At 37.8% G+C, this 20,334-nt stretch overlaps 1 protein-coding gene across 5 annotated transcripts in view; it reads left to right on the top strand.

Moving 5' to 3' along the window:
* Window positions 1-20,334, top strand: part of PTCHD4 (patched domain containing 4) — a 187,959-nt gene that overhangs the window by 207 nt on the left and 167,418 nt on the right. Inside the window, exons 1-2 of one of the 5 annotated variants that reach the window (XM_032299640.1) lie at window positions 72-135; window positions 254-839. In XM_032299640.1, coding sequence (XP_032155531.1) covers window positions 291-839 — 549 coding nt within the window. In that variant the 5' untranslated portion in view covers window positions 72-135; window positions 254-290. Of the gene's footprint in view, window positions 1-71; window positions 136-239; window positions 840-20,334 lie in introns of those variants that run through there. The other 4 variants (XM_032299642.1, XM_032299639.1, XM_032299641.1 and 1 more) reach the window with 4 other exon arrangements.

The following is a 20,334-nucleotide window of genomic DNA, read 5'->3' as shown; positions in this document are numbered from 1 at the left end:
CGCAGCGCCCGCCGCCCGCCCCCACGCGCGCTGTCGATATTTGCCCGCCTTGCTGCAACTTGCTGCAGTGTTTGAAAGAGTAGTAGGAGCGCATGGAGGTGGGGCCAGGGAAAGACCAGGCGGAGTGGTTGTGGGGTGAGCGCGGAGTGGGTAGGGAGGCGGCGGCGGCGGGGAGGGGGGACTGGCCCCAGGGGGTGGGATGGGGGAGAACGGGGTAGCCCGGCGCTTACACATGTCACATGTGCTTTTTAAGACGGCCAGGAGCGCCTGCGAGCTGGATCTGGTGGAGGATGCTGCAGCAGGTGCTTCGCAGAGGGCTCCAGTCGTTCTGCCACAGGCTGGGCTTGTGCGTGAGCCGGCACCCGGTCTTTTTCCTCACCGTGCCCGCAGTCCTGACCATCACCTTCGGCCTCAGCGCGCTCAACCGCTTCCAGCCCGAGGGCGACCTGGAGCGCCTGGTCGCTCCCAGCCACAGCCTGGCCAAGATCGAGCGCAGCCTGGCCAGCAGCCTTTTCCCCCTGGACCAGTCCAAAAGCCAGCTCTATTCGGACTTACACACCCCTGGGAGGTATGGCAGGGTGATCCTCCTCTCCCCACCCGGGGACAATATTTTGCTCCAGGCTGAGGGGATCCTGCAGACCCACCGAGCCGTGCTGGAAATGAAGGTGAACCACAAGGGCTATAATTATACTTTTTCCCATCTGTGTGTGTTGAGAAATCAGGATAAGAAATGCGTGCTGGATGATATTATTTCAGTGCTAGAGGATCTCAGGCAGGCTGCCGTCTCCAATAAGACAACAGCCAGGGTGCAAGTGAGGTATCCCAACACTAAATTAAAGGTATGCTCCTTCTGCATGCTTCTGCCAATTAAAGAGGCAGCACTTCATTTCTTGCCCTAAACAAGCAAAGAAAATGCAGAGGTCTCATCCTTAAGACTCAGAAGCTAATGCTTCTTTCATTTCTGGGGGGAAAAGATGGGCAACTGAGTGAAGAAAACAGGCAATGAATGGCATGACTAGATACTAAGAAATTCAAGGCCAAACAAAACAAGTGCCAAAAATAAAAAAATAACAAAATTTAAATTTTTAAAAAAAGTTGTTTCTGAGACCCTGCAATTACATCTTTGTTCAGGGTTAATAAATCAGTGAATGGAAGGGGGAGGGGGAATCCTGAACAATTTGTGGGATTTCTTTTCATTATGGGGCTCAATGTATTTCTTATTACTGATTACACATCCACCTCGTGTCATATCCACCTATTTACATCTTGAGCCTGGCTTGATTGTTAACATGTGGGGAGTTTGTGTTTTGGTGCCCTGTGAGTGTGTGTCTGAAAGCATTGAGTTATGAATGTAGTAGAGATCAGGAATGATGTGTATGTGTGTTTGCTTAACAAAAGAAGCAGGAATTTTCTATGTATAAAAATAGGAATGTGCACCTAACTGATGTACTAGTTAACTGAATCCAGCGATCTTCCTTTCCCATAAAAAATTCCAGATGAAAGCAAGATTATTACAACAGCCCAATAACAAAAGGAAAGATAAAAAATCACAGTCAGCAAAATTTACAAAGAATGGTCATTTCAGCATGAAATACATTGTGCTGTTTAGACTCTCAATTTAAATTTCATTGTTCAAATGAGATTTCTAAACTCATTCTACACTGTCAAGATTGAGCTGCTGCAGGCAATGAGGCATGCAGTCTCCAGGTGACTGAAGTTTCAGGGACAAATGTGAATTCCAAAAGAGTCACTGCACCATTTGTGTGTTTGACCCTGTGCATGCCCAGAAGCTGCACAGCCAAGAACTCACAAGACAGGTGTTTCCCAAGAAGAATAATTTTTTTTTAATGTGTGTGAGGATATGTGTGTGTATCTGTGTAGACAGTGGAATAGAAGACCCCCGTTTCAATAAATGAATGGCCTAATATAGGAAATCACTAATATTCCTACTTATATCTGATATAGTCAGCATCTATAACATAATAAAAATAACTTTTTCAGAAGTTTTGAGAGAAAAATATCTTTTTCCTAAATTGAAGGAGGATTTAATGCACTTTGAAACTAGAGATTCCTCAGGAAATCTTATAATCTGCCTTTTTTTTTTTTTAACATGATGCCCTCATTTAAATGAATCCAAAGGCTGACAAGGGTTTCAGCTTTACAAAGCTGAGCAGTCCCTTGATGCTTGGTGAAATGAAACAGATGATTTATCAGCTTTAAATCTAGGTTAGGGCTTGCCTGCTTCAAACTTATTGATGAGAGCATGATGGATATGTGTGGTTAGGCAGCATGCTTTTCATTTCCCGAATCATTTGCCATCAACATTATTGCTTGCTAAGGAAAAGGATGTGGTGGAGAGGTAATCTTTCTAACCCATACTCTTTTAATTGAGTTTTTTCCTAAACCAAACACCTGGAGTGAGAAAGATTTGAACTTTGTCAAATTTAAACTTCAGTTTGTTCTCCTATGGAGTCAACTTTGCATTATTGGTTGGGTCCTCTAGTGCTTTTATTCAGCGGTATTCTCCAGGTGTAAAATTGTTGTTCAATCAGCCATTGACAATATTTTGTTTTCTGCCAATATCATTATGCTATTTACAGTATAAAATCCCTGAGGTATTCAACTTACTCATTGAATAATCATTGGTTGTACTCTTATGATTTATTAAATGCTCTTCTAAGCATGTGAGACAGAGTTTGGAGCAAGAAAAGAAAAGTTCTCATTCTCGTGAGGCTTAACAGTAGTAGTCTGGGTGACAGGGTGAGACCCTGTCTCAAAAAAAAAAAAAAATGTAGTAGATGTCAGTGTCCTCACTACAGTAATCTGCAAGCAGGAACTCTGCAATCTTTGAGTTCACCATTGATTCAGCGCATGCTAGGCCTATAACAGGTGCTCCATGAAAACTTTATGCTGTTTGGTGGTTGATACACATCTTAGAGGGAGTCAGAGGGTAATCACAAAAGAAGGGAATAATTGATTACAAATGTTAATATCATAATAGCATAAAAAGAACAGAAGCATTACACATTAGCTAAAGTTCTTATTCTGCAATATTCTAATATCTATCAATGTTTCCTCAAATGTGTTGGCTTGACTCTCTCTGCATGGCATCACCGGGGATCTTTAAACTATGTTTGGGTAAATTGGGCTTTTGAGATCTTCTGACCTCAAGTATTCAGACACAATCTCACATAATATAAAATATAATATATAAAGCATAGTCTTAAGAGTACCATGGATGCCTAGAATCTTGTCAAAGGGTCTCCAGGGGCTCCCAGGATCAGAACTCTCTGGCAGACAGCAAGATGAGATGGACTTTTGTTTTAATTACATGTTATTTGGAAATGATTTTGGTTCCTATTTTTCAGGGGGCTCACAAAGTGTGCTTCTATGATGCTGATACTTACTAATGTGTGAAAACTCCTCTTATGCAAGATTTGAGGAACAATTCTATATGTGTATTTTTTAGACCTCAAATTCGTTTTGCTTTCTCCTGTTCTGCTGGGACACCTTTCTTCCCAACTCTGACCAATATGAAAAATTTTAGTGCTGGAGAATGCTATTGGTAGGCAGAAAATCAGGAAATTGCAGAATAAATGGGGGCGGCTGCGTGAGTATGAACTGGCAATTACTTGACATGAAAGAAGCAGGTCCGTGTTTAGAGACAGGCTGAAGATGTATAAACACTGGTTGACCGACAGAAGTGGTCAGAAACCTTTGTTATAACAACAGAAGGTCATCTTTCAAATATTATTAAGACACCTAAGGGGTCCTGGACACAGAAAGGTTTAGAACTTCTGATAAACATGATTATGTTGACAAGGTGATCCAGACAAGCAGGGATACAGAAAGGTGCCTTCTGTGGAATTCCAAACAGAGGCTTAGATAAAGCTGGTATGAAAAAAGCAGCCATTGACTTAGAATACCACAGAAGAAATGGAGCATATACACAATTTCAAAAGCTGCATAGAAAAGATGCCAAAATCTGAAATCCCTACATCTATACGACACGACCTCTAAAATTATTTCCTTCATTACAATCTTTCTTTTATATCCCTCACTAGGCACAAGAATCATATCATGTATTCTGTCTGTACTGTTCACTTTCCCCACACCAACCTAATCCAGTTCCATGTAGATCATATTCACAAGAAATAGTCATTGATTAATTTATTGATAAATTTGCACATCTAAATTGTTATATCACAAAATTATCTTCACTTTTTTAGCTTTTATGGCTTGTTTTTATTTTAAAGCTATTCTTTGTATTCTCCAGCTATCTTAAAAGTGCTTTTGACCTGAATATTTGGGGGCTATTTTTTTCACCTGTGAAAATATACATATTATACACTTATATAAAGTAATAGAAATGAGCAGACTGAATTTTCGAGTAAAATACTTAACATGTTGTTGAAGTCCACCTCTTGATTAAAGTGAGATAAGCATTCAGAATCTTTTAGCAAGGGCAGTTCTGGACTCTAAGAAATGTTTTCATTATCATTCAAGGAGCTTGGGTGTTTACAGGTAATATTTCCCTGCTTTTTAGGTGGGCCATCATAACCTCACTTTTTCACCTGGCTAGTTCCAGGAAAGCAACAATTCTCATATGTCCCTAGTTTTTCATTTTAGCTGCAGTAAAAGACATAGGTAAAGGTTAAGCAGATGAATGTGATTCCTTTGATATGGGTTTGATTCCAAGTCTAGATCCCAACATCCTAGCAAACAGTGATAGAGGAATAAAGCAAATCTAATGTCCCTGAATCCTGACGCTCCCATTTTATTCCATTAATAACCACGCCTCTGAGCAGATGTTAAAATGAAATCAGTATGTACTTCAATGTACCACATTTGAAATAGGAGCAAAGATAGATCTTCCTGCTTCTTAACAGAAGACAGTGTTTCTTTGGGTACATTTTGGGTGCATGCTCCAGGTTTGGAAGATATTGCCATTAATTATTTATCTCCAGTCTCAATGGAACAGTAATTTAAGCCAACATGAAAAGTGAGGACCAGCATTACTTGGGGAAATTTTGAAGCAAAGTTATGCTATGGACTTCTTTCTCTAGTTCTAAAACCATATAAGATATGCATGTCAGGATCTTCCCTGATATTTTGATTTAAGCTTACCTTTCTGATTGAGAAAAAATCACTACCTTACTGAATGTTCAGTTTGTATCCTAGGTGTTTTATACACACATGCTATTTAATTTTTACAAGTTTTTAAGTCAGGAGGATTATTTCTGTTCCCATTTTATAAAAAAGAAAAATGAAAACCAAGAGGTTAAGACACTTCCTTGAAGTCCCCAAGCTAGTACTTGCTGGAGCTTGTATTTAAATCTAGATTTGTCTGGTACTGAAGCTCATATTCTTAACTGTACTACTATATTAGATCCCAGGACATTCTGCATATTTCTCTGTAATAGCCCTTTATACTAAGAAAGAAGTAAGGATTTAATTCCTATCATCTGAAATCCATGGTAAAATACCACTACTAATCTTTCACACTATTTTCCTTACTTGCTCAGAGTGACTGGCTCATAGGAAGGTGACACAGAGTGAAGCTTCTAGTTTGGGCAAACTCTTACTAACCCCTTACTGTGGAGAGTTTAGCAAACTCTTCACTGGCACATGATTTCACCCAAGTCAGAACAAACCAAAGAGAGGCTCCAGGATCAATTAAAGCAGATTCCTGTAACCTGGCCTAAAGTTTCAGCCAGTGGCTTATGTGCCAAATAAGCTTGAGTATTCCTGGCTTCAACTAGCCAGAAAGAAAGAAATCGAGAAAGAGAGAGAGGGAGAGAGAAAGGGAGGGAGGGAGGGACGGAGGGAAAGAGACAAAGATAAAGGGAAAGAAAGAAAGGATTGACGGGATAGCACAATAAGCTCTAATTGAGAAATATTCAGCAGACCTGGATTCTGTGCAACCCAGGTTTCTGTACTAGTTAGAACTGTGAGTTCTAACCTCAGTTCTTTAAGGATCAATTGTGTGACATTATGCAAGTCTCATCACCAATTTAGGTGTCAGCTCTTTCTCTGTAAAATGATAGAGGCAGGCCAGGGATTGTCAGAATTCTTGTCAACCAATCAAGTTCTATGATTCTTAGATAACCATTCTACCACATAGTACATAATTATCATTATAGTAGATTTGGGGGTGGGTATATTCTAGTATATTTTTCTTCTAGAGTAAAGTAGATGTGTTTGATTCGATTTAAATGATGCTGCTGAAATACTTTTATCATCGCACCCAAGCATGATAAATTACAGTGAGAAAGATTAGATTGTCACTTAAATAAAATAGATAAGTGACAGTGAAGGCCCCAGGTAGAGAGAGTCAAAAATAAAAATGAAAATATATTCAAAAAGGAGACTTTGGTGCTGAGTATTGGTAATGTGTTATAGTCACCAGAATTGCTTTTAAAGGTCAACTGAGTTATTATCCATACTTTCCTGGCTACCCTATTGGGATGAGTTCTTTTCTTTTCTTTTTTTTTTTTTTTTTTTTTTTTTTTTTTTTTTTTTTTTTTTTTTTGAGACGGAGTTTCGCTCTTGTTTGTTACCCAGGCTGGAGTGCAACGGCATGATCTCGGCTCACCACAACCTCTGCCTCCTGGGTTCTGGCAATTCTCCTGCCTCAGCCTCCTGAGTAGCTGGGATTACAGGCACGTGCCACCATGCCCAGCTGATTTTTTGCATTTTTAGAGGAGACGGGGTTTCACCATGTTGACCAGGATGGTTTCCATCTCTTGATCTCGTGATCCACCCTCCTCAGCCTCCCAAAGTGCTGGGATTACAGGTGTGAGCCAGCGCGCCTAGCCAGGATGAGTTCTTTTATCAAACTTTTTTGAGCACCCAAAGTAGGCTGAAGACTTGCTTGGCATTGGGGCCTACTTTCTGCTTCTTGGTTTCGGCAAAGATTTACTTTAAATCTGGTTTTAAAAATTTTGATAAGTACTTTTTAAAACTTCTTTTTATTTTCCTAAGTCAAGGATTAAGAGAGGGTTAAAAAGAAACAAAAAGGGATGGAAAAGAGTTCTCTCCATTCTCCTTTCCATTGCCTTGCCTTTAGCTGATCTGGTGATGGTTTCCTTTAGTGGTCAGGACCACCAAGGACTTGGGGTGGGGGTGGAGGGTAGAAGTCAAAGAGATGTACACATCATGATGGAAGTGTATAAGGAATCCAAGATCATCCCCACCCCACCAAAAAAACTCTTTCCCTGTCCTGACACTGCGATAATTCACTCTAACCATTTTCATTGTCTTAATCTTTTCTACTTTAAATAATTATGTATTATAACTGAAGCAATCTTTATGTTGCATTTTTCAAAATATATTCTGTGTGGAGAATACTTTGCATTTTAACCCATTAGCTATTACACCTTGACTTTGACCACAGTGCTTTTAATTCTGTTTTACAGTTGACCAGCTTTTCCCCAGACCTGTTTCAGATACATCCAGACATATGCTCAGTATAAATATTTTTTAAAAAGAAATCTGAAAATTCCAGCCTCCTGGATTTGCCTAGGACAGCTTTTGATTGGCCAGCAGATCTATTTCTTCCCTAACTTAAACAAATCACTCAAGTCCCCTTCCCAGGGTGGAATCATGGAGTGACTCATTTCTCTGGAGCGTTTCTGCCAGCGTGCTGGTGGACAAGGGTGCATTTATAACAGCCCTGGCACACAGAAATATTTAGGCAATGGTTCTGACTTAAAAGCATGCCAAATTGCATTGTAAGCCGCAAAATTAATTTCATTTTGTTTTCTAAGACCTTGCTCCTCAAAATGTTTTGTATAGACCAGCAGCGTGAGCACCACCTGGGAGCTTCTTTCAAATTAAAACTTCCCAGGATTTACAGACCTACTGATTAGAATCTGCATTTCAACAAGCTCCCGAGGTGATTAATATGCACCTTTGGGTTAGAGAGGCTCAGATCTAAAACTCAGGGTTGACCTCAGCACTCCTAATTCATGATGTGATTTTGAAGACTCATATGTTGTTAAGACTGAATACATCATAAGAAAATATGGTAATTGAGCCTCTCAATGTATCATTTAGGTATGTGATGGAAACACCAAGAGATACCTGGAGAATTATCAAGAGGCTGTCCTACATTGAAAAACCCTCATCTCTATCATCTACAGTTGAGCCTGTCACCTGGTTAAGCATTAAGCTGATTACTGTCGTTCAATATTCTCAAAAACTGTTGAAATTAAATCTAATCGTCTCTTAAGAAAAAAAATCAGCAGCATTTTTCTCAAGCCTCTTTGCAGTGATTTCACAATAGTAGCAGCATTAAACCCTAGTTACTCCAATTATGTTAATATTATATGAGAACACAAGATACAGGGACCCTACATGGGAGTAAAAGTGTTTGGAGGAAAAAAGAAGAGTATACCTTTAAAGTGGCATTGTAATCTATGCTTTTTTCAAACAGGATTACTATAGAAGAGTCTCTCACTGAAATCAAGGCTCATTTTCTGTCATTCAAATGAATTCAGGGCCTCTGAAAGGTGCCAGATGAGCAGCATTCAAAAATGAATGGATTGTGTTTAGTTACAGTATTTGTGTTGAAACAGTCAGTTTCTCTTCTAGAGCTCCCCTCCCAACATGAAGAGGCCTCACCTGGGATCTTCTAATTTTCCTGTTTCAAAGACTGAAGACAGGTCAGGCACCGTGGCTCACACCTGCATTCACTACACTTTGGGGGGATCATTTGAGCCCAGGAGTTCAAGACCAGTCTTGGCAACATGGTGAAACCCCATCTCTACTAAAAAATACAGAAATTAGCCAGGTGTTGTGGTACATACCTGTGGTGACAGCTACTTGAGAGGCAGAGATAGGAGGATGCCTTGAGCCTGGCACGCTGAGGTTGCAGTGAGCCAAGATTACATCACCGTGCAGCCTGGGTGACAGAAGGAAACCCTATCTCAAAACAAAACAAAACAAAACAAAACAAAACAAAACAAAACAAAACAAAACAAAGATTGAAGACAGAGCATAGGATCGGGGTTCTACAAAGCCAAAAAGGTGTGTAAAGGGTTCTCAGAGCTTCAGGAGATTCTGGAAGAAGATCAGGTGTTCATAACAGATGTACATTTGATGGGATGTTAAAGGTTTTGCCTCAAAGTTTACTCTTCCCTTTAAATTTGAGCTCTGTTCTCTTACTCACCAGGTCTTTTAATGACATGGAGAGTGAGGATGTTCAGTTCTGATTGTCAGTGAAGGCCATACTAATGTGGGTAAAACAGACATCGTGTGGGTAAGATTCAAAAATCATTCACATACACATTCATTTAGGTAACTGTTCTGTCTGTTAAGTCTCAGGCAATGTGTTGGCCACTAGAGATTCAGTGAGAGGGAAAACAGATGTGGTCCTTGTCCTCTGAGAGCTTGAGTCTTGTTAAAGAAAACACACACACACACACACACACACACACACACAATCACACAGATAAATTTCATAATTACAAATTATCATGCATGAAAAATACATGATGCTATGAGAATAGACTACCAAGTTTTGGGGTACAGAAACAGCTTTCTTGAGGAAGTGACTGTGAGCAGAGATCTGAAGGGTAAGAGGGAGTTAACACAGAAGGATGGGTTAATGGTGGAGACAAGAGAGAATATGATAGAGAGGATGTGGTCCCCTAGAAGCACTGAAGAAAAGACACTGTGGGTAGAGGTTAAAGGGTGATGCTGATGAGTGCTGAGGGTCATGTTATGAATTTCTTGAGGGTCAGCATAGGCAACATCATTTAGGTCAGGGTTTGTGGATCCAGATTGCCTGAATTTACTTCTCAGTTCTACTCCCGTTAACTCTATGACTTTAGGTATATTTCTTTTTTACCTCTTTGTAGCACTTCCCTCATAATAGTCCTTACCTCACTGTATTGAGTATTTTAAATTAGTTCATAATACCTTAAGCAGTGCTTCTCATACTCTAATGATCACTTTAAGAATCTTGTTAAAAATGCAGATTCTTCTTTAGTAGGTCTGGAGTGGGGTAAGAGTCTGCATTTAAAGCAAGTTCTCAAGTAACAGTGATGATGCTGATCCACAATCCACACTCTGATTAGGAAGGTGGTAAGATGCTTAGAACAGTACCAGGTTCATAATACATTTTTAACAATTGCTAGTGGGTTAAGTTCTTAAGCATCCACCTTGTGCCCTTATTCGAAAGACGTGGAATTACTTTCCTGTGAATTCAATATTAGATTTAAAAATCATTTTTGTTTCAACCCTCAAAGCTGAAAATCTCTCCTCCTTTTGGCAGTCCTCATTAATTCCTCAGTAAGTATAATAAGATGAACATAGACCCCTCTATTTTTTGCACTGCAGAGCTGGAGCTCCCTGCGGGTCATCATTCAGAATGTGACCTCTCTTTGCTAAGGATAGTAAAGAGTAGGAAAGGAAGATCTCTTGGACATTTGGTCTCAGTGTGCGCTGGTCTGGAAGTATTTTCAAGGTTGTATTTTTATGATATTCTCAATAGAGCTAGCCTTGATCACTTTCTTCTTTTTTGGTTTTTATGACGTTACGGTTCTTCTATTTCTCCAAAGGTTCTCTACCACTTACTGGCTTACTTATCTATTTCCATAGGCATATATTTTTAATAAAACAAGTTTTCTTTTTCAGAATCCATTCTCTTAATATTCTCATTCAAGCCAAGCATCTGCTATTTTCTTCTATGTCTGTGACTCTTTCAATGACATCTCTATGCTACCATTAACTCAGACTCAGTGTTTTGGTCATTTATGATTAACTTTCTGCCACTCAGCCAAAACATATAAATGGTAATATCTAATTAATCGTCAAATCATGATCATTCTACAGCAGCAGTTCTCAAACTGTAGTCCTTGGACCATCAGCATTCACATCACCTGGAAACTTATTAGAACTGCAAATTCTCAGAGCTAATTCAGGATCTGCTGAAACTCTGGGGGGTAGCACTCAACAAGCCCTAAAGGTGACTGATTTCAGCTAAAGGGTGCTCAGTCTTGGCTGAGTGTAGAAATCATTACTGGAGCTTTAAAAATACTGATTCATGGATCCCATCTACAAAGATTCAGATTTAATTAACTTGGGGACGACCCAGGCACTGTGACTTTTAAAAGCACCTCTGGTGACTATAACAGATTGCCAATGCTCAGCACCAAACTCTCTTTTTCAAATATATTTTCATTTTCATCCTTGGCTTTCTCTACCTGGGGCCTTCATTGTCACTTATCTATTTTATTTAAGTGACAATCTAATCTTTCTCACTGTAATTTATCATGCTTAAACCTGGTCTATATTACAAGATCATATGAATTTCTTGATTATTCTCTTCCCTAACCAACTCTTACAGGCACTTCCCATTTCCTTGAGATAAAAGTCCAAGCTCCTGACCAAGGTCATTGAGAACTTCCCTTGGCTCAGCCTCCAAGTTCCCTTGTGGTTTCAGTTCACATTATATCAAATGCTGCAACACACCAAAACAATCATACCCTGAACTTTCCTGGTTTCTTATCATCATTCATACTGTTCCTTTTGCTTGGAACTTACTACACACTGTAAAAATCATACGTATGTCTTAAAAGCTGAGGCCTTAAAGCCACTTTTTGCATGGAGCTTCTCTAAGCCATTTTCATGTTCTTTAGAGGTAGGTGGTTCTCTTAGTCTCCATCTAACTATATTATAGATATATAGTGAATCTCAACTAAAGTATAACTGTATGTGCCTAATGAACTAATAGGGCGTTTAGCTCTCTTAGCATAAATTAATTTGCCTGGGAGGAAGTCCTTGGGGGAAAGTTATAAAGGAATTGAACCAAAGCCCATTCCAGTCAGTCTGATATCTTATGTTTTTGTCCAAGCCCTAAAGACATATGGCTACAGAAAAACATTGAAGCCATCTTCATGAGTGGTCCTGAGATACCTGAGTCACGAGCAACACAGCTGGGCTCAGTAAAAAAAAAAAAGGGGGGGGCACCAGAAGAGGGAAGGACAGACTCTTTACCCACGTGTACACAGCATCCATGGCTTCAGCTAAGGAAGGGATGCAGAGATCATAACATGGCTTGGGCACCTGATAGGGTTGCCAAATACAGCAAGTAAAAATACAGTACACACAGTTAAATGCGAATTTCAGATTTTGTTTTAAAAAATAACTTTTTGGTGTAAGTATGTAATAAATATTGCATTCTTCACTTATCTGAAATTCAGATTTAACTGGGTGTGCTATATTTGATCTGACAAATGTGGCACCATGAGAGTTTGCAGAATCACATCTGGAGACTTCATCACAGACTTCAGTGTCACGTGGTCACCCGCACTTGCAGTTCTAACTCATAACAGTGATCATCAGCCAGAGGTCAGAGGAAGACCATGAAAGGCCTAATGCAGACTACTGAAATATATTCTAAGGACACCCAGAAATGCATAAGTGAAGATTTGCAGGGGCCAGAGCTCCCGTCATATTCAAGTGGGGATGCCAACAAATGAAATTTAAGTTACTCTTAATATGACCTGATTTGTATACTTTGGTCTTAAGAAACCCAAGTTACATTTATTGTTTTAATATATCCAAGAAGCTACACTCAATTAAGATTTCACTGAATCCAAATGCCTCTGTTTTATATTTAACTATGAGAAGTTGGAAACTATATACACATGAGAAAAATTTCATTACTGAAAATGAAAGACACGTGCATATTAGTGAACAGTTATAGACTGAGAATATTAACAGGCTAAACCCGGAACCCCTAGACAGTATAGATTACCCTTTCTATGTAAGAAAACTTTCATTAAAAACAAAGGTGAAGTATGGTGTTAACATTTCTACTACAGCACTAATAAGTATATGTGTTATTTAGAGCCTGTCTTATTTTCCTTCAAAACTAGAAAGCTTTTGAAGGTAACTCTTTATAAAGCTTTTAAGAATAGATATTGCATCTCGTTTACATTTATAGCCTTCTCCACATAATTTAAAAACAGTTTTGCATATAAGAAAGCTTTCAGTAAATGACGGATGAAATGAAATAAATGTAAATGTATTTGTTTAGGAAGGGAATTCTCATTTAGTGCTGACTCTGGTTGCCTGAATCTGTTTAATTCAACAGTTACCATACTTTTCCACTAAGAGTGGAAAACATTGGATACCATCCTAATATTCCATATGTGGCTCTTGCATAGTACCCTTCCCTCATGGGAAAAGCCTAGTTTGTCATTTCTCCCTTCCCAGGAACTGAGTCTTTCTGTACAATTCAATGTGGGAGACAATCTCTACAGGGCAAAGACCTGGGAAGGTGAGGCAGAGCCTGCATAATAGGGCAGGAGGACAGGGAGGGTAGGGTGCCAGTAAGTGCCCCAGCAGACAGATATTTACCCTGCAAGAACACCTCAGGGGAATGAGAGAAGCTCAGGGTTTGAACTAGTTTAATGACCCCCTTTTAGAGATAGAATGTACCTCTCTGAGGGAGTAGCACACAAAGCTGATATTAGCAGCTTGGCTCTTATTTTTATTTCATTCTTTCAATCATTTTCACCTTGGGGATTGTTTTGAAGGAACTGGGTTCTTTCTAGGTTGTGAACCTTTAGACTTTTTTATTAGCTAATCACATCTTATCAGAGGGTCTCTTAAAAAGCAATGTTCAAAATTATATTTTTAGAGTTAATTTCTCTTAAAAAGTGGTTTATAAACTGATGTTATCTTACTAATCTTCCTCTTGATTGAAAAACATTTTGGTAATTGATTACTAACTTGATAAGAGCTTCATATTCCCCATCTTTCCCTCTCAGCTCAATAGCCTATGAATTCATCGATGGTGTTAAACTTATAAGCATCCATTGACAATCTGACCCACTTAGACTAAAGCAACAAATGTTTTTACTGGGTGGATCCTGTTTTTTGATGGATTAATAGGGGAGCCAGTTATTGATCGAGTCTGTCTTTAAACATTTTTAAATAAGAATGAAGTGGGTAATACATAGAAAACAGACAAATCTATGTTTGAATCAATTATCTCCATTTATTTGATGTATGACTTTGGATGTGACACTTAACATCTTTGACCCTTAGCTTTTCTGAGTTAAAAAAAAAAAATGGAATTGTTAGTATCCACCCTGCAGCTTTTCAATTTTTAGCACTTGGTAGTTTTTAAAATAAATTGCAGTTAGTTTGTATTAATATAAACTCAGAATCATAACATCACTGGAAGATTAGGAAACCATGAGATAAATCACTTACTATCCCCTCACTAGTTGTATAAAAAATTTATTTCCAGCCTTTAACTCTTAAATACACAGTTGTCATCATAGGGTGCGTGTCTTTTTTATCCTATTTATTTTTATTGTTTTATGATAAGCATATTCATAATCATTTTACTGATTGCACGAAAGTTCATCAGGTAGCCATGACAAAACTCACTTAAGCATTTATTGCCATGTTTAGAGTAATTCTGGGGCAGTGTTTTGGGACTGAATTTTACAATCCTTAAACAGACATAAGGAAGAAAGTAAAACTTTCTGACTTGCTAATATAAGCTGTAGGGAGAACTAATTCTTATATGATTTAAAATGTTGCTTTCATAAGTTTAAACTTATGAAATGTATTCTTTCACAAGTTTAAACTTTCATATAAACTTATGAAAGAAAAATATAAATATAGGTCAACAAGTTCCAGGGGAACAGATATCCCAAGAAAAACCTTGGATAGAAATTAGGAGGACATGAGTTACTTATAGGCCAACTCCAAAATGTAAATTGCTTTGTTAAGGACCATATCCAGGATTAAGCTTCTAAAAGCACCTTGTGGCTTATCCTATTTCAAAGTAATTTTTACTGCATTTTACTTGGTATAGTTCAACAAGTCTTCAAAGAAACACTTCAGGAACTTTCCAATTATGTAATGTCTGGGGCCCCTCTTAAGACCAATTGAATCAAAATATCTGAGGAAATAACCCAAGCATTGGTATTTTTCAAGATCCTTGAATGATTCCAGTGGATAGCCAAATCCAGAAATACAGAAGAACCTGAAACTGTAGAAAGATCCCCCTCTCCTACCTAGCTCTTTTGTAGGCAGGATGAGAGGATAAGGGAACACTTTAGGACTCATGTTGCTTCCCCTGAAACTCAGCTTCAGGCCAAGTTTGGGGTCTCAAAGGAGAGTACATCTGCCCTGACGCCAGCTACCACAATACCATTTTCTTGCCAGGTAAGTTGCCTCCATGGGAGCTCTGAAACTAAAGAAAACAACTTTATCCTTTTCTGTACTTCCCTAATCGATAAGTGACTGGCTAGAAATATGATGTCTTAATCAATTTGCTATGCTCCTAAGATGTCCTGGATTGCTTATCATTGGGAAAACATGTCCCTAGACACTTTAAGAGGCACCCTCAGTTAACACATTAATGCAAGGAAATTAATTTTAAAAAGTAAATCTGTAGGCGCATGGTAAATATTTATTATGTTGATGATAGGGTCAACAGTAATTTTTTTTTATAGATTGAAGAAGTAAAATACTAAAACTTAATGTAGACTCAATTTTTATTAAATTGTTAGTAGCTCTCTCATTTCCATCAAGATAAACTAAATTCCTACACATCCTGAGATGGTCAGTGTTTGTGACTTTGCAACTAATTTATTAATGTTATCTGTTGTTAACCCATACTTTTGATAAGCATGTAGTAAGAGTTAACTATATGTCAAATTAATGAAAGACAAGGTGAATTACTCGTTGACTCGTTAGCCATCACATTTTGAATATTAAAATCATGACATCAAAGAATTTTAATCAGGCTTAGCTTAAACAAAACTTATTTGACATTCTTTGGCCAAATTGCATGTTTTCTGTCTCTTCACCTGTGAACAAAATGTTATACTCTTCTTCTAGATGTACTTACTAGTTTTAGCAAGCCTGAGACCTCTAATTCATTCATATAAGGATCCTGACTTCCCTAGATCAGTGTGGCAAGTCAACCCATATTCAAACAGTATTATCATAATGTCTAATTAAAGAAAAAGTATGTTCATTAACGTGCAATGAATATTTAAAGTAGTTTCAGCTACATAAAAGACATAATCATCCAAGTGCCCTTCTTGGGTCAGTAGAAAGCTTTTCCATTAGTAGCCCAGTGAGTCCACAAATCATTTACTCCCTCTCTTATTATTTTTAAATGGCAATTATAAATCACTTGATACATAAGGTGAAAGGATGTTTTTCCAGTCAATATGAATGATGTAGTATACACCAACGGCCACTGGCACTGGAAATTTTACATTACAGAAGGGAGCCAAACATTTGGTACCCCATCATCACCTTTATATTAAATATTCTAACTTTGACAGAAAGGCAAAAGCAGTTTACAAAGTTGAATCCATTTCTGCCTTATATTTTGCAATGCTATATAAAATAGAGAATTAACTCCTCTTCTATGTACTGCTCTAACACACCTCCAAAGAGTTTAACATAAGCATCATATTTTGTGCATAGAGTTTCACAAGATGCGTGCAGAAAAATTGCAAAGGGTTATCTCATCTACACACTTCAGAAAGCTCTGTTGTATTTCTTTAGTAACCTACTCACTATTTAATGTCTCTCCAAAAGAAAATTATTTCCCGTATCTATTTAAAATAAGCTATTGCTATTTGTTATTCTTCTAGTGAAGATAGACAACCTAGGTTATTCCTTTTTTTTTTTTTTTTTTTTTTTTTCTTTTTCTTGAACTATCCTTTACCTGTGATCTTGGAAATGGTAATTATATTTTCTCAGCCTTCTCTCTGGCTAAAAATCTCTCACACATAGCATTCATTCTCAATTTCCTGCCCTTTTTGTTTTTAGCTCCTGAAATAGTAAACTTCTAAGTTCAAGAAATTGATACATCTCCTAAGTATTAAAAACATATTATGTGTTCTTTATAAAGATATCCAGGTGTCTTCTCAACTTTCTCCTCCCCATATTTGTCTTATTTCAATGAATACGTTTCTCAATAGAGATGTATTTTATGCTTACATTGTTTCAGACACTGTGCCTGGCATAGGGTTATAGAGTTAAATCACAGACTTTCTTTTCCAAAAATCTACAATCTAGTCAGGAAAGCAAACAGGTAAATAGGAAATTAGCAGCACAGTCTGATAAGTTGAATCTTAAAAGTTAGTCCAAAATGATCTAGAGCTCTAAATAATTCAGAATTGTTATTACATGAGATTCAGCCTCCTCAAGAGCTCTATAATTTTTAAAAATGGGCTTTACTGGTTGGGGAAAATCTTTCAGAGCTGCTTATTTCAATTGGTAATAAATGTTTATTTTTTCAAAATTTATTCATTAAAATTGAGGTCAATGGAGAGCTGCTCTCTGCAAGCAGGAAACTATTTTGCTATGATCAGTTACTCTGAAGGTTATGAAGTCAGCATAAAATCCCAATAATGCTATAGACTTAGAAAATGAATACAAAGCAGAAAAATTTTATGGGTATGGACCAAGAAATATCAAGATGAAAAAACATGAAGGTTATTAATCATTCACGGACCTGGCCAGAAGATTGCTGGATAGGGAACTTTCTACGACCCCAAAAATTATCCTCCCTTTTGTCTTTTTTCCCTAGTGTGTAGGAACTGTTAAGGTAGCTGTGGGACTATTTAACAAGCAAAAATGAAGAACATATATAAGGCTTCTTTTATAAATCATGAAGTATCCACAGCTAAGATGGTAACATTATGAAGTAACTATAGATAAGATGTTAAGCATTTTTAATAAGGACAAAGAATAAAGAGTTAATTCCTACTTTTGTTTTTGGTAATATCTGATTTAATAAACATCTCCGACTTTGTGCCTATTTGAGTGATATATCAGCATTTTTATTCCCATTAAACGAATGAGTAATTTTTATACCTTTAACAAAAGGTCACATTAAATCTTTCTGGAACAGGATGGGTAAAAGTAATCAACAAATGGTATCTCACAGTTTATTGATTGAAAGGTTGTTTGATGTGTGTTTCTGAGAATTGATGTTCATCTACAAATTGTAGGACTCCAAGTCTCTGTGTTAAGAAATATGAAATGAAAATGTGCATTTTTTCTCTTTTTTTATAAAGATTATTTTGCACTAGCAAAGAGAAGTGCAGCACTACGCAATTGCCCAACTAATTCAATTATCATGATAGAAAACCTAGATATTGTTATCTGACTCTCCTAAGACAATAGTTTTGTTTACTTATCTCAGTAATTATTTGGCTCTCTATTTTGTTAGCTTTAATGCAGACACAATAAGACTTCAGGTTGAGAAGTCTCTTTCTTTGAATTTTTTGAAGACAGGAATAGGTCAAGTCTCATCTGATATGGATCTATGGCGGCAGTTCCACCATATAATGGTGATGCATGCTCAATGGACCAAGGGTTCCATGTCATTTAGAACAAGACCTGCTCCAAATAATGTGCATGAATTTATTTGGTTGTCACCAACAGCCCACTTAGAGAGCCATATTAACCTCATTTTACAGTGAGCAAACTGAGGCACAGACGGTTAAGTCAGTTGTCAAAGTCCACTCAGATTGGATGGACCCAGTATTCTTACCACAGCACCTACATTCTTACTCCTTCCTAAAGCATTGACCAGCTATATAGGCCCCTCAGTCTTTTTGTTGCCCATAATATATCTAAAGTTGTTCTTGATAGTTTCTTGGGAAACTCAAGATTAAAACTGGAAAAGAATTTACTGTATTATCAAATTTATTCTCACCTAGAACTAATAAAAGTATGTTCCCTATAGCATTTTTCCAGAAGCAGTTTAGTCAGTTTTATTAAGTTCAATTTATGTGCACCTCATTTAATTGATCGAATTTCTGCCACTTTTCTTGGAATGTTCATCTAAAGCCCTAATAAACCTGACTAATATCATCGCACTTCTCTATTATAAAACTATTTCTCTTTATGATGATATTCCATTATTTCTTTTTCTATTAACAATGTAGAATGACCTTACATAATTCTTCTTTTCTTAATAAGTCATGTTGATACCCAGTTTTCATGAACAGACTAGAAATTAAAATCCACTGCTTAGCTTTGTAGAATAGAAGCCAACATAAACAGAAACATATTTGATGTAGTTTTACACTGATGTCTTTCTGCCACAAATTTTGACTGGGAGAAACTGGTAGCCAAAGTTTTTCTTATCTTATTTAATAATGACTACTCTGAGAGTACCCACAATATTTGAAGATATGGTGAATAAACATTTATGGAGTCCTTACTGATAATAGTAGATTGTGTGTTGCCAAAGCGGTATGAAATAGTACCTCTACCAGCAAAGAATTTACGATTTAGTTGACATGTCACATATATACAGAGAGCCTACAAGGCAGTAAATGCCTAATGAGGGATGCAGGCACTACTTGCTATGGATAGGAGTTTAGAGGAACAATGGATCACCTTTATCTTTCCCTAAGCCTTTTAGGATGACGTGAGATTTGTGCTCATTCCAAAAACAAAGGTTGGAATCAGATGGAGAAATGCAAGAACACTTTGCACAAAAGAAGAACCAGTCTTTAGAGCATGCTTGCTTGGGTAGTAAATCAACATGTTTAGCCTTGTTAAACACATGAGAGAATTATTTTACTTTTGCGAGCTAGGCAAGCTAGGCTAATGACACAGAAAGACATCTTGGAACAGCCCAGTGTAGGACCCTCAAGTATTTCAATATTTTAGAGAACTCGAAAAATGCATGCGTTCTCTAGGTCAGGGTTTCTTGACCTTGGCACTATTTGGAGCCAGATGGTTCTTTGTTGTGAGGTTGTCCTGTGCATTGTGGGATGTTCAGTAGCATTCTTGGCCTCTACCCTCTAGATGCTAGTAGCATCCTGCTCCCTCAAGTTGTGAAAAACTAAAACGAAGTCTCTATATGTTGCCAAATGTCTCCTGAGGCACAAAATTGCCTCCTGTTGAGAACCACTGCTCTGGTTCTATGAACACTGAGTGAAATCGGTCTTGCAGATTTCTCTCCTCACAAGCCATCAGGAAAATTGTCTTTGTACCTCACCAAAATCCCTCATAGTGCATGTTGTCAATCATCTTCTTCAGTGGTCTTGGAGTGTGTGCCTTCCATGTCAAAAGTACACAGGCCACTTGGCAGGAAGCCAGACTCTAGTCTCTGGAAAATTTCTAGGATGCCCAGTGAAAGCCACTAAGGTATGCTTACTAAAATGTATTCTGCGGTGAGGAAAAACTCTCTAAGCTTGTTCACTTGTGAAAATTGTAGTCCTATTTAGATTAGAAACCTATTTCAATTGTAAATCCTGTTGGTCTGGGAAGCTCAGCATTTGGGAGAGAACACAGCTGGTGCTTCCTGGATGTTAA

The sequence above is a fragment of the Sapajus apella genome, unplaced genomic scaffold, assembly GCF_009761245.1.
Source record: "Sapajus apella isolate SASKATOON/1434 unplaced genomic scaffold, GSC_monkey_1.0 scaffold41, whole genome shotgun sequence".
Classification (NCBI taxonomy): domain Eukaryota; kingdom Metazoa; phylum Chordata; class Mammalia; order Primates; family Cebidae; genus Sapajus; species Sapajus apella.
Note: the sequence above shows the minus strand (reverse complement) of the source record. Positions and strands in the feature narration are given on the sequence as shown.